We start from the raw sequence: 15,441 nt of genomic DNA, 5'->3' as shown, positions 1-15,441 counted from the left end.
TAAGAAAGTGGTCAAGATAATATACTGCAGCCTCTTAACTATTTCTGTTGAGGGTGCCACCCAGGCTCAAAAACTCAAAGTCATCTCTGAATCCACACCTTCTCTTCTGCCCTCATATCCAGTTAGGTTCCAATTCCTGGCAGTTTCACTTCCACAATGTAATACTATTGCCAAGTTCCATAATTATATATTGGAAAATATATGAAAACCCTCATACGTCATGCCCTTCTTTCCCTGTCATTTTTTGGGTTTTTTTAATTAACTTCACTGATTAATAAAGAATTAATAAAGTTTTAAATTAATAAATATAAAATAATGATAGTGAAGATTTTTTTAATGTTGTCTCATCTTCCTTATATTAGCTTAGTCATCCAGTGGAGATTCGTCAACAGAGTCCAAAAACAAATGAACGCCTTCTTGGAGGTAAGTTGCATTGACTGTCATTTGTTTCTCAGGTCTTCTTAGTTATAGTAGAGAGAGGATTTCCCTCCCCTAGTTTGTGTGGTATGATGGAATGGATCAATAACTTCAAAGCTGGGCCAGGAGTATGAAAAATACAACATAGATCCTTCAGAATTATGCAGTTTCCACCTCTTCTCTTCTCCTATACAAGGAGCGTTAAGAGAAAGGCACCTAAAAATCCCTACATTGCCTTCTTCTTCATGGAAATTTTGCTATACGCTGTTTCTCTCATCTCTTTTATATTACTTTCACGCTTTTTCAGTGAGGATATTTACATAATAATGCCCCTAAGCTTGTTTAATCTTTTTACTGAAATCTAGCCAAGGTAGGACAAAAACCCACCATTTCTAGATTCTTCTCAAAAGCGGTGAGTTCTGCACAGTTTTGAAGTTAAGGAGCAAATGTTCTAAGTGGCATTTTCAATGATTCCATAGTCCCTGAATATGAAATTTGGCTATACATTTCCCTCCTCTCTTTACTTTCTTCTATAATAGTCTTGCTGACCTCTACAATCCCCACATGATCAGTCACCTTTTTATTACAGTAAAACACCACTATGATTATCCTTTCAGCTAGATTATTTTTGTTGTTGCACCCACTAAGCTTTCATCCATCTCAAGTGGCTAATCAGTTTCTCTATCCTTCCATGACCCTATCACATGGCTGGGGAAATACAGTCCCAAACCTATCTCAGGGCATCCCTAATCCAGGGTACAAAAGTCAAAAGGAAGAGAAGAGCTACTTTTTAAAAAAATTCTGAATTTGACAAACCACCCCCATGAATATTTCTACATACTAGAACCGAAAAGGATTATTTGAGAAACAAATCTGTTTAATACAGCTCCTGTTTTTTAATGTAAACAAATTCAGTGTGTTACTTTTAAAGGTTTTCTTCTTTTCTATGCATTACTTAAAGAAATGCTTCAAAAACCGTATTTCTTAATTTTCTTCTTTGATACAGAGAAATGCTAATACTAGTTCATTCTGTCCCTCAAATCTTTGATCCCCCTCCACCATAAGGAAAAGGAAAATCCAATCTTTGTAACAAATAAGCATAGTCAAGCAAAAGAAATCCACACATTTGCCATGTCTAAAAATGTTGAGTCTTTCATCCTTCTGTCAGGATGTGGGCTTTAGTAGTCTGCTTCATCTTTGATCCTTGGAATAATTGGAGTTTTTAATTCTTTCAAAGTTACTTGTCTTTACAATATTGTGATCACTTTATGTATATTGTTCTCCTGGTTCTGCTTACTGCACTCTGCTTCAGTTCATACAAGTCTTGCCAGATTTCTCTGAAACTATCATTTTCTTCATTTCTTATGATATGAACTAATATTCCATTATATTCATATACCACAATTTGTTTAGCCATTCACCAGTTACCAGACACCTCTTTTGTTTCTGGTTCTTTACTACACCAAAAAGAGCTGCTATAAATATTTTTGTATGGATATATCCTTTTCCTCTTTTTTTGAATTCTTTGGGGGTATAGGCCAGGTAGTGGTATTGCTGGGTCAAAGGGTATGCACAGTATAGGATATAGTTAGAAGCTGCTTTCCGGATTGCTTGGACCCGTTCACTCACAATTGTTTATCAGCACAGACATCTTTCTGCATGCTGTCTAACAATTGTCATTCTATTTTCCTTTCTTGTCATCTTGGCAAACCTGATAAGTGTGAAGTATAACCTCGGAGTTATTTTCATTTCAATTTCTTTAATTATTAGTAATTCGGAACATTTTTTTCATCTAACTGTTGGATTTCTTGGATTAAACTTCAGTTGGATTGGATTTCTTCCTTTGAAAACTACTTATTCACTGTGTTTACCCTTTGAGATAGCAGCGCCACTACTAGGTCTGCATCCCAAAGAGATCAAAGAAAAGGGAAAGGGACCTAAGTACAAAAATATTTATAGCAGCTCTTTGTGGTGAAAATGAGAGGATGCCCACCAATTGGGGAATGACTGAACAAGCTGTGGTATATAATCGTGATGGAATACTATTGTGCTATAAAAAATGATGAGCAGGATGGTTTCAGCAAAACCTGAAAGACCTGTATGAACTGATGAAGAACCAGATGAAGAACACATAACCGCAATATTGTTATGATTATCAAATGTGAAAGACTAGCTACTCTGATCAAGACCATGAGCCGAGACAAATCCAAGGGACTCATGATGAAAGATGCTATTCACTTCCAGAGAGAAAACTGATCAACTCTGAATACAAATTGAAGTTTAATTTTTTTTTACTTTGCTTTTCTTGCTTTTTTTTTTTGCTCCATGGTTCATATGGAAATATATTTTGCATGATTTCATATGCATGATTGATATTGTATTGTTTGCCTTTTCAATGGAGAGGCACAAGGAATAAGATGGAGGGATATTTTTGAATCAGTTATTTACATATCATGAATATCAGACCTTTGCTAGAGAAGCTTGTTGCAAATATTTTTCCAGTTAACTTTTTTTCCTTCTTAATATTAACTGTATTTTTGTTTGTGCGAAAACTTTCCCACTTTACATAATCAAAATTGTCTTTTTTATTTCTGTGCTTCTCTTTATACCATATCTGTCCCTAATCCTTGTGAAAAGTTTTTCTTCTTGTCGCTCTAATGTTCTAATGATAGGACCTTTTATATAAGACATACCTCTTTGAAGCTTATTATGATATGTAGTATGAGGTCTTGGTCTAAATCAGAGGTTCCTAACCTAGGGACTTTGACCTTGTTTTATAAAAATGTTTTGAGAACTTCATTTCAATTTAATTGGCTTACTTCATAAATCAATCTATTTGATTTTATGTATTTGAAACATACTGAGAATGGGTAAATGGTCTTTATCAGACTAAAGAAAGGATCCAAGACATTAAAAAAAAAAAACAGTTAGGATCCCTTGGTCTAAATTGTTTATACAGTTTATTAAAATTTTTACTGTCTCAAAATGAAAAATGTTTTTTAAGGCTTTATAAAGTTTATTAGCTATTGGAAATCTGAAGTATACAACAGAAAAAAATACTCCAAATTTTAATTCATTTTAAACTAACTTAGAAAAATCTTCTGGTTCTGTTTGGCAAGGTGCCTAAAGCCAATCAAAATTTATTCCCACATATAATGAGGAATAAAGCCCTGGCCATGGGTAGATACTCCTAAGGAATTCAGAGATTTAATATCAATAGAATTTCAAAATTCACATTTGAGATCCAATCCTTTAGTTTGAAGATTAGGAAACTGAGACTTGGAGAGGCTAAGAGAATTAGCCCACGGCTGGTAAGAAGGTCAGTGGCGGAGGACAGATTCCAATCAAAATCTTCTGATTTTCCTTGTCCATTACCCTTTCTCTTATACTACATGACTGTCTTATTTTATTTATCTTGGTATACATTGAATTTATGTTATTTTAAGATACTCTATTCATCATCTGTGGGCCCGTGTATTTTTAGGACTTATTGACTCACTTGAATGCATCATAGATAGGTTTTAGAATCTACATACTTGCAATTGCCCGATTTAAGGTTCACTAAATAACTAAGCCATTCTAAAGTCAAGGTTTTTCATTACTTATATTTGGGAGGGGGAAAATGGATAACATTTTAAAATTGATAAAACACAGATGCTATTACCTGCAAATAAATAACTGTCTTTTTAAAATAATTTTTATTTGGTTAAGAACAAAAATCATGTTCCCTTTAAACATTCCTTTGAGAAAAAAAAAGTTTTTGGATTATTTATTCATTTTTCTTTTTTTTTTCTTTTTTCCTTTAGGGATTTACAGAATTGCTTCCTATTGATTTGATTAAAATTTTTGATGAAAATGAATTAGAGGTTTGTTGCCTTTTAAATCTTTCATAATTTTTTGAAAAGTATATCAGAAATTTCTTCATTCTTCTACCAACTATACAATTTTCTTTGCTCTAGTTCATAATGTTCTACAAAGAAGGGAGAAGTGAATTATACTGTGCATAGATTTTATTTGTTTGGGGAAAATGAGGAGCTGAGTCATGCCAGCTGATCAGTCAGCTCTCATTTAACAATATCAATTAGAAGTGAATGTTAATATAAGTGATTTAAATCTCAAGAAATCCACCATTCTGAGTTTGATCATGGCCCTGAGAAGTCATACAGACACATACTATATCCAGAAGCAGCAGGGAACCTATATGAAGGCCCAGTCCTGACCTGCACTGTTGAGTTGGGATTACTTCTCCATTGTCTGTGGCAGCAGGCAAAATTGCGGTGCTAGCAATCTGTATCAGATGTTGGTTATAGGCATAGTTTTTAAAGCAAACCTTCCCCTAAATCATTCAGTGAAGTAGAAAAAAAAGGATATGGTTTCATTATTTATTTCAGCATCTTCGAACTGGAGAATTAACATGTAAATCCAAAGTCAGTGGAAGCCATCATCCCTTTTTAATGTGTTAAAAGAGAATCTTTTTTTTAGAAATTTCTCCCCCAGGCAAGATTAGAATCCAGAAGTTTGGGGGAGGGAGGCATATCCTATTTTTGCCTTTTTAATGACAAATTAGGGACATTAGATTTGAGCCCACTTCAGCCGAGGTCCTTTTCTTGGACAGTAGAAATTGTCTTAATGCAATTTATGAGCTAGAAGGAAGCTTAGAAATAATCTGATTCAGCTCCATAATTTTATATGTGAGGAAACTGAAACATATGGAAGCTGGAATTGTGACTTGTACAAAGTCACATTACTAGTTAATGGCAGAACAGGAATTATCACTTGTCTGTCTATCATTCTCATTGTCCCGATTTCCATGACACCATGCTGCTTTTTATAGTTATGTCAAATACAAGTCTGAGAGAACATCTTCCCTAGTAACAGATTTACACAGTTTTTTAAAAAATCTAGCTTAAATATAAGTCACAACCAATAAAAACAACCAGCAATGTTAATAAATGACTAATTAACACAGAAGCTTTGTTCATGGATGTACTTAGAGCTAGGGAATTGAATTGAATGCAATGCATGACCTGTTCTAATTGTCTGTGGGCCCTTGGGCTTTGAATAAGATGGAGGATTATATGACTTCGAGCAGCCATGAACTGGGAATCATTTCCTATGGTTAATGATAAAATATCGGTAAAAGTACTTATTCATTGGGGGAAGCTAAGATTCCAGCCCCCATCTGGGGGTAGGGTGGGCCTAATGACAATGAGGCAAGATGGAGAGAGGTATAATAATGACAGGCTCGTTAAGGATGGAAACCTGGAATGAGCAACTGAGTGGGGATGGTAGCTGTATGAAAGGGAGCTAACTTTATAAAGCTTCTGATTTTCTCTACCAAACCAGATACTTTGTTGATTTTATTTTTTTATTAATGGCAATATTGATTCAGTATACTTATGTAGTCAGTAAAATCCCCCAAAAGTTAATGTGATATATTTTTTAAATCTTTAAAGTATTTGGAGAAGAGCAGGATGGACATTTAATAGATTTCCTGGTTACATACAAAAATTGGAAATCTGTCCCTTCTTTTTTTTTTTAAACCAAATGTGATTTTATCAGTTTAGAGCATTCCCAGTAAGGAATTTCTTCTCTCAAGTCAATACCTTCTCTAAAACTTCTAGTCTAGAGAGTTGCCTGGAAATAAGAGGCTTGCCCAGGGCCACACAATAGTATGTATCATAAGTGGGACTTCAACCTAGGTCCTCCCGACTCTAAGACTAGCCCTCTATTCGCTAAAGCCACAGTGCCTTTTGTGTGATCCAAATGGTCATCTCTTTGGTTTGTTACAGCAAATGTAGATAGGAGCTTTATTCGATTTGTTTTTATTAAAGGTGATGAATTGGGTTATGGATGGTTTTATTTTTGAAAAAACAGCAACCATTTTTATAACAATATTGGTGATGAAACTAAGTTGAATCATCAGTGTGATTTTCAGTTTTTTAGACCTCCCACATTTAAACCTGAATTGATTTTCCTAAATAGCTGCTGATGTGTGGCCTTGGAGATGTGGATGTTAACGACTGGAGACAACATGCTATTTACAAGAACGGCTACTGCCCAAATCACCCTGTCATTCAGTGGTTCTGGAAGGTAAGCCCCAATCCCACACTGTGGCCACATTGTTATTCTAGGGCCGGCTGTTGTACTAACTGTTCTGTCTTTTCTGTACATAGGTTATATTTATCTCTAGTAGGAGTACTTCCTGATATGCCTTATGCTGTTTTCATTTTAGTATTTATATTTGAAGATTAGGAAAAATTCTTCTTTGGCTTATTATCGATGCAGAGTAAAAAGTGGCTAGGGCGGCACTTAATGGAAGGAATTAATTTTATCATTCCTTTTAATTAATGGAAAAGTAATAAGAAAGAAAATTTAAAGAATGATCCTTAATGGTAAGATTATAAAGCATTCTCCCTTAATACTAGGGAATATAGATTAAGGAAAAATTGAATTGCATAAATAACATACAAGTTCATCTTCAAAACTGTATTGTCCATCAATACTATGACGAATGTACCCTCTCCCATTATCTTATAACTGAGATTGGAAATTTTTTTTATACTTTTCCAAAATATCATTCTTCCCAAAGAATCTGCCCCTAATTTTCTAAAGAATTCTGCCAAATATTTTGAGATTTCATTGCTCCAGGAATGAGTAATGTGGAATATGATTTAATATGACTTAATTATCCAAGTACCATTATCTTTTTGGAATGGGGAGAAGGTGGAGAGATTTCAAAAGTGTAGTCAACAAAAGGCTGCATGTTTTGAGAACAAAGCAAACCACTCATTTTTATTTTCCTTTATTATATTTTTAAATACTAGTGGTGACATAGATAGATGATTCGGCTTGCAGAGAAACTACTTGAAATCCAAGTCTTGTGATTAGATGAAGGTGTAACCATAGTTTAAGTATAAAGAGTTTTCCTTTCCTTTCTTTTCCTGCTCTTTGGAATCCCAGTAAACCAGAAGTATAAAGACTCCATCTTAGTATTAGCAGCATGTACAGTGAATCTAACAGCATTCCAACAAGGTTCCTCTCTGTTGTCTCTCCCATGTGCCGTTCTCTCCACTCACACAGCAGACATTCTTGGCTGGTCTCTCATCATCTCTTCCCTAGCGTCTCCCTACTCCAGTCTGTGTGTGTGTGTGTGTGTGTGTGTGTGTGTGTGTGTGTGTGTACTTTTGACATAGCCACTGAACAGATTTTCTTAAAGTACATATTTGATCATGTTACTCCTCCTTGATACACTCTCATGAAGATGAGTCTTCTTTCCTGATTTCAGGCCCAGCACTCTATCCACTGTGTCATCTAGCTGCCCTTGTATTCTGTTACACATCATATTACACCTATAACACCTCTATGTACTTGAATCCTATGTTATTCTTGGTATACGACAACCTTACCACCACCACCATTGTCCCATCTCCTTGACTTTGCTCTTTGCATTGCCTCTCCCCCATACCTGAAATGCCCTCTCTTTCCCTCTTGGAATCTCTCAGGATCCAGAAGCTGAAACACTACCCTTTACAGGAGCTCTTTCTTGGTTCCCTCACTGATAATACTTTCCTCCCTCCCCAGGGTTTTTCCTTGTAACTGTTTTGTCAGTGTGTTACACAGGCTGTTTAGGTGTATTTTGTCTTTGCTGTTAAAATGTTAACACTTGAAAATGCGTGTTGATTGACTTGAGGATGTTCAGATTTTAAAGAATGCCGTTCCTTTTGTTTTTGTAACCATTGATTAGAGCAGGGATTCTGAACCTGAGGTCCCTGAACTAATCTTTTTTTTTAAATATATTTTGATGATTATTTCAATAGAATCAGTTTCTTCTTTTGAGAAGGGGTCCATATGCTTCTAAACAGCCAAAGGGGTACAGGACACACACAAAAAAATTAAGGTTCCTTTGGTTAGAGGATTTCTCAAATAAGAAACCCGGGTTTGTACCTTGAGTTTCTGTTGCTGGGAAAGCTTACATAATATCTTGTGTTTATGAGGGGCGAGGGAAATCACCATGCCATATAGACAGAATTATAAGGGTGATGACGCCATCAAGATTAGCTTTTTATATAATGCATTTTGACATATTGGCAGACAAAAGAGACATTGTGAGTATTTGACCTCTTTCTAAGATTAGAAAGGTTTGGTATTGTGGCGACATTCAAAAATATGGCTCAATTTTCAGACTTGACTGTCTGGGTCTTATATTACAGTATAAATAAAATTATTTTTTGAATGTCTAAGTTAAAGCAGCAAGTGCTGCATAGGAGACATAATGACTATTTGTCTCTGTTAATAGGCCGTATTATTGATGGATGCTGAGAAGCGTATCCGGTTACTACAGTTCGTTACAGGGACATCCCGAGTGCCTATGAATGGATTTGCTGAACTTTATGGTAAGCAAGAGAATGTGTTGAGTGAAACACTTCCTGAAAACCCATGCCAACATGTTTTCCAAGATGGAGCTGCCTAAGGATAAATAAATGATGCCTCCTAGATTTCTTAACCAAGCTTAATATTTTCTGTGTTCTCAGAAATTTATTTTGTATAGATCTTATGCAAATGCATTTCATTATACAGAAGTCTGAATACATTTTAACCAAATAATACATGCCTTCATACAAAGTGCCTTGGTTTTGTTATTAATGAAAAGAAACAGAATAATCAGACTTGGGAAGCTCTCGTGTGGCCATGTGCTAGTACCATCTCCAGGAGATTGAGTTCTTCATTGTTTACAGTGTATTAAAATCATAAATAAGCAAAACTCTACCTATTCCACATATTGAAGGTTTTATTATTTTTTTTCTTAGAAGTGGTGTTTAAAGGTATCAAGACCATTTGTGCCTGCATATGAGACTTTGGGAATACTCCACCCTGAAAAAAAAAAACATAAATTTTATGTTGTGAATTTATATAACGATTTTAAAAACACAATCTAAGGAATAGGTCTGGAGTCTGTGCCCCTCCTTTGACTTTTTTACCATGACCCTAAGTAGACTGATTCTCTCTTCTGTTCTTTCCTTCTCTTGCATTTTTCAAGTTAATTCTGCTATCATTCATACATATTAAATTGTATTTTCTTCTTTGATCCAGGTTCAAATGGTCCTCAGCTGTTTACAATAGAGCAATGGGGAAGCCCTGAGAAATTGCCCAGAGCTCATACATGGTAAGTGGGGAAAGGCACCAAAAAAAAATGAGCTATGTCATAGATGAACACACACACAGTCAGCATTCTTTAAGCACAAAGACAGTTAATTTTCACTTGTGCTAATAACAAATGGTAGAAATGTGGCAGAAGTATTGACTAAAAACATGTCAAAAACACTCTTTACCATCATCTTCATCATCACAGATCATTCTAAGCACTTAACTGTTGTCATACTGTACTAGATGCCATAGAAAGAAAACAACACAGATATTTCTTGCCATCAAGTAGTTTTTGGCCTAGGATATAAAACATATCCCAGGAAGGGCAATATAGTTAAAAACTGTATGTCAATGGACAAGACATGGGGGCATAAACAATCTGTGTTAAAATAGCAACCCTCTAGCATCCTAAGGCAGAGGTATCAAATTCCCTGGTTGCCAAGTGTCAGAACCAATTTAAAATATAATTGGGAAATGTTTAATCAAATCAGTAAAAATACCATGCAACACAGGTGAATGACTCCTACAGATGTCATCCGTACATGTAGACTACAGTCATTCACCATAATTTGTGATCTTCTAAGTCACAGGGCTATGGGGATTCATTTCTGTTTGGGTTTGACATCAGTCCCTTTAAAGGATCTGAACTGTCTCTGAACCAAGGAGACGCCATAGAAGGAAAAAGGCCTATAAGAGCAAAGAAGAATCCTTCATGTCTAGCAACCATAATAACTGAGGAAAGGGGAGGATCTGAAGGTTGTGCCTGACCCAGTTTACTCAGATTATTTGGCTCATGGACAGAAAAGGAAAAGAGGGCTCTTGCTGACCATTTGATAGCTGGTCTTTTCACACAAATCATAAAGACATGGAAGTGACAGGAAACCTTAATATTGAAATGGATCTTCCATTTCATTTATTTTAATACTCTCTCCAATAGAATGGTCAGAATTCATCTGTTCCTCTACATCCTTTGCAGATGTTTTGCAAGTCTTGTCCATGTTTTCCCATAGACAACAAGGTTAGAATATGACCTCTCTGCCTGGTGCTTACTTGATTCATTACCATATTCATATGCATTCTCATTATCCCAAACCCTAGGCTAATAGAAGGATATGTTTGTCTCTCACCAATTAATAATGTATCAACCTCTTTCTCCTTGAATGCCTTAGACCCTATCCCCACCACATATTATTATATATGATTTGATAAACTGGAGAAATCTCCTAACCCATACACAGTTGCTCATAACCCTACAAAACTACTAATCTCCTAATTGTGACTTATTAACAATGTAGGCAACTAAAACAAAAATTACTATATGTCATAGTTTACCTTTAAGAAAGACCACAGCCAGAATCACCTCTAACCATTACTGTTAACTATAGATGACTTCACCTTACTTATATATAAGTACATATCTATATATATTCATATATAAATGTATAATATATATTATAGATGACTTAATTGGTTCCACAATTCAGTTCCCTCGAGATACCAAGCAAAGTCTCTTCTTGATAATTCTCTTTGTCCTCTTCACTGAATATAGATTTAAAACAGTTCCATTAAAAGAGGAAGCCATGATAGGAAAATAACTTCCCTCAAGGCAACTAGGTGATACAGTTGATAGAGCGCTGGCCCTAGAGTCAGGAAGACCTGTGTTCGCATCTGGCCTCAGACACTACTAGCTATATGTGTGACCTTGGGCAAGTCACTTAACCTCTGTTTGCCTCAGTTTCCTCAGCTGCAGAATGGGGATGATAATAATAGCACCTGCTTCCTAGGGTTGTTCTGAGGATCAAATGAGATATTTGTTACAGTTCTTAGCACAGTGCCTGGCACACAGTTAGTACGTTATTATTATGCCATCACTCTTAATAGTATCTCTCCAGAATGAGTCATAAAGTTATCTTTATAATGGTTCTTCATAAGATAACTGAAATAGTTTTCCCAAGAAATTTTTTTCCTTATTCTGCTTTCCTCTTTCATATGGATAGTTTCTCACAAACCATCTCGATTTATTCTCTCCTCATTTTTTTCCAAAAACTTCTAGCCCCAACTGTCAAATCTTTAATATTTTATTTGTCTTAAAGCTACAGTAATAATAACTATAGCCTCTGTCGTAGAGGCTTTTGAATCTGGTGTTATTATAGCTAGGTCTTCTGATATTGTGTGTATGCAAACAAGCAAAAGAGAAGGAAAAATAGAGAAGAAATGGTTAAAATAAAATGTTTGCCTTGCAAAGAGTTTCTGCTGTGCTCCATACTCTGTTAATCTTGAAATGTTCTCATTCCCCAACAATTTTAGAGGACAGCTTTATTGAGTTAGACCCGCCCTGTTGAGATCACTTTGAATTTTGATTCTGTCATAGATCATAGCGACTCTTCCATCCAACATTCATCGCTTGCACATTTGAGAAACATATCATCTATGTCTTTATCCCATTAATTATTAAAGATGTTCTTGAACAAGAAAGAGCTAAGGAGTGAATCCCATACCTTGGAAACAATAGCCAGCAGGCGTTAGTGTTTAATAAGTAAGATCCGTGTGTAGTGCAGTAGAATTGGATTAGAAAGATTCTTTCTTATAAAGATTTGGTTATCTCAAAGTTTTCTAAGAAAAACTCAAGGTGAAAAGGAAAAAAAATCAGAAGCATTCAACAGGTCCCCTTATTTTGGTCCCGTTAAGAGATGGTCATGAACTAGATGTATCTGTAAAAGAAGGAAAAAGCCCCAAAAGACAGTAAGTCGTTTTTAAAAGAAGCTGTGTGTGTGTGTGTATTTTGTTGTTCAGTCATTTTTCAGTCTTGTCCAAGGCTTCACGACCCCATCTGGAGTTTTACTAGCACAGATATTAGAGTGGGTTGTCATTTCCTTCTCATTAGATTAAAGCAAGTGACTTGCCAAGGGTCTTGCTAGTCTGAGGTTGGATTTCACCTCAGGTCTTCCTGATTTCAGGTATAGCACTCTATACACTGCACCATGTAGCTGCCTCATGACTCGCATTAGAAGGACCAAAATGTAAGAAAAACTCAAAGGATCAAGCTGTAGCAATTGAAATAGTACACACACTATGTATGTACATACAAACGTGCGTGCGCACGCGCACACACACACACACACACACACACACACACACACACACCATAAGGCAAAGAAAGAGATAGGGTGAAAATTTTTATTTCAAAACAAACTTTTTTCTGCATCAGTCAATGCACATGTTCCTTCTGGCGCTAGACCTTCTAGCAAGGATGGATGGCCACTGATACTGACAGATATCAGTTCAAGGCTCAGCTGTAGAAATGCAGGTGGCCTAGGTGTTCCACAGCTGAAGGTTAGCCGGTTTTGTGGAATGTGGCAAAGGACCTAAAAAAGAGAGAATGCTAGAGGAGGATTATCACGGTGGCCAGTGTCCAAGTCACTCGGCACCACCCCATGCCTCCAGGCCATCTTTGGCAGAAACAGAACCCAGGCAAGAGCTCAGAAACCCATAATTCAAATACACTATACTAAACAGAATCTGATCTTACAGCTGTTCATCATAGCTCACTCTGTATTAGCATAAGCTATGTGAGTTTGATGTGAGGTGGAACATTATTAGTAACTGGGTCACCACCTTACCTCCCTACACAGTCACTATTCTGACTTCCTTTATTGGACAAAAAGATACTGCGTGGGCATTTCAGCTCCACATTCTTGCTCTCCTGAGCTGGCTTTCACTCGCCAACTAATCCCAAGTGTAAAACCACTGTGGCCACTCTTCAGAATACCTGCCTTTCTTGTTCTTCAATCATTTAGCCATTTCCAACTTTTCATGACCCTGTATGGCATTTTCTTGGCAAATTTGTTTGTTTCTTGGCAAGAGGTTTGCCATTTCCTTCTCCAGAAAACACCTGTCTGCCTACTCCCTAATCTCATACCAACATATTCATAGTGTGCACTCCCTGCAGTCCCTGTGTCTATTGGCAGCATACCACAGAGACAGGTCATTGACTGTCTCTCAAACCATCTATCAATATGCACAAGTCCTGAGGGTATTTTCTGATTCTCCTAAGGACCTCCCTTTGGGACCATCATCAGCTGCTTCCATTGTGTCAAGAAACAGAATAAAACCTCTGTAATATGGTATCTCCATTTTGTCCCCCTCTGCCTCAGAGTACTCCAAACCACAATCAGTGTGGCTGCAAGGGGAAGCAGGTGTTGGTATTTCCAAAGGGGTATTTAGAAAGACCAGGAAGTACCTCTGGGACTGCTGCAAGCTGATAAGAATTTTGAAAGACAGCCCACCAACTAGGCCTGTGTATCCTGGCAGAACATTCAGAAACTACAGGAAATGTTCATACCACTTATGTGTTGGTGGAGACCTATGGATGTTGCCTATACTATCAGATATGATTCGGCTTTTTTTTTTCCTCTTCAGTCTTTGTTACAAGGGATGGCTTGATAGATAAGGAGGAAGGGCTGTATACAGAAATGAAGGTGAAATCAAAGCAAAAAAAAATAATAAAAATTAGAATTTTTTAATTGCAAAAAGTGAATTGAAAAGAAAAGATTTTTTTAAAAGAAATCAAACACTGCTTTATAAGGCTTCAATAGTCACTGTTTGCTTCTCAGCTGGGTTGACAGGACATGTAGCACCTTCCTTACCTTTTCCCTCTAAGCCCCATAGAAACCCTCTCTCTGGAATTCAGCCTTGTCCAAAAATACTCTGACTAGGGGCAGGGTGGATAGAGTTGGGTTTCCAGGCTGGTTCCCATGAAGTATTGCTAGTCTTCCTGGGGAGGTAATAGGGTTAATGGAAGGAAGCTGATCAAGAGTTCACAGAGGCAGCAAAATAGTTGTTGACTTTGGGGGCTGTGGGGGAAACAAGGAGTCTCTGAGTTTGACCTGAATACTTGAGCATGGAAGGCAGGGGTTAGAGGCTTGGATGGTATCCTCATTATCCTTTGTAGAATGGTGGGGTTTTTTCCAGCTTGTTCAGGTCTGTTTTACAGAAAGAAGTCCAGACCGTAATGAGGTAGAGTTGGAAGAGTTATACTGTATGTGAATAGGGTAGAAGGATTTAAGTCTTAAGAAGATTCACCTGGGAAGGAATTACAGGTGGGCATGAGACTCCGGATGCAATCTTATGGGTGAGAGTAGTATTGGTCCCATTGAGGAGATAAGGGTGAGAAAGAAGAGCCTTGTATATTGTAAGTACTTGCAGAAGTAGAAAGCACCAGACACATGCAAATGTGTCACTAAAGAAGGTTGATTTTGATAAGGCTTCTCAATTATGTCTCCCCTCCCTGGCTTCAGTCTTACTGCCTGGCTTTGCATTCTTACTCTTTCGAAAGTGTGTAGAATGATCTCTCTGAAAGGCTGTGAGTGAGCCAAGCTGCACTGGGCCTAGAGACCAGCTCAGCTTCCAATCAGCCAGAACTCCAGCCACCCTCATTTGCCTGTGCTGAGCTAGAGAACTAAGCCGAGTCAGAGGCCTTGGTCCATGTGGTTTCACAGCATGACCATACGTTCTGAAACCAAAGAGTAGAAGAAAGTTCTTGTGAAATTGTATTTGTTTAAAAAGAAAAGTGAAAATAAAAAGGAATTACCTTAGCAGAGCTGTCTAACTTTCATGTAAATCCTCTCACCCTTTCAAAGAGAGGGGAATGTTGTCCCTCTAGGGAATGTCATGTCTCTCAGATCCTAAAGGCATCCTGTCCCAGGTCATGTGGAGCAGGCGTGACTAGTACGGATTCTTAGCAATTTATTTTAAATTTATTTAAAAATTTTAAATTAAATTATTTTAAATTAAACATCTGTATCAGCCTTCTCAAGGGCCACCAAAATCAAACCCAGCTTCATTGTGGTAATAGCCTCAGTGTGAAAACACAAGCAG

The 15,441-nt window shown here is 36.9% G+C and overlaps 1 protein-coding gene across 7 annotated transcripts in view; it reads left to right on the top strand.

The window, feature by feature from the left end:
* LOC138173169 (E3 ubiquitin-protein ligase NEDD4-like) overlaps positions 1–15,441 on the top strand; it is a 507,966-nt gene that overhangs the window by 479,604 nt on the left and 12,921 nt on the right. For all 7 annotated transcript variants that reach the window (XM_069103074.1, XM_069103087.1, XM_069103095.1 and 4 more), the window contains 5 exons: positions 363–423; positions 4,224–4,283; positions 6,403–6,510; positions 8,717–8,813; positions 9,511–9,583. In XM_069103074.1, coding sequence (XP_068959175.1) covers positions 363–423; positions 4,224–4,283; positions 6,403–6,510; positions 8,717–8,813; positions 9,511–9,583 — 399 coding nt within the window. The remainder of the gene's footprint in view (positions 1–362; positions 424–4,223; positions 4,284–6,402; positions 6,511–8,716; positions 8,814–9,510; positions 9,584–15,441) is intronic.

The sequence above is a fragment of the Petaurus breviceps genome, unplaced genomic scaffold (genome assembly GCF_028583685.1).
Source record: "Petaurus breviceps papuanus isolate PSGF00001 unplaced genomic scaffold, PetGlider_PUasm1.0 129, whole genome shotgun sequence".
NCBI classification, from domain to species: domain Eukaryota; kingdom Metazoa; phylum Chordata; class Mammalia; order Diprotodontia; family Petauridae; genus Petaurus; species Petaurus breviceps.
This window is presented reverse-complemented; position numbering and strand designations above follow the sequence as displayed.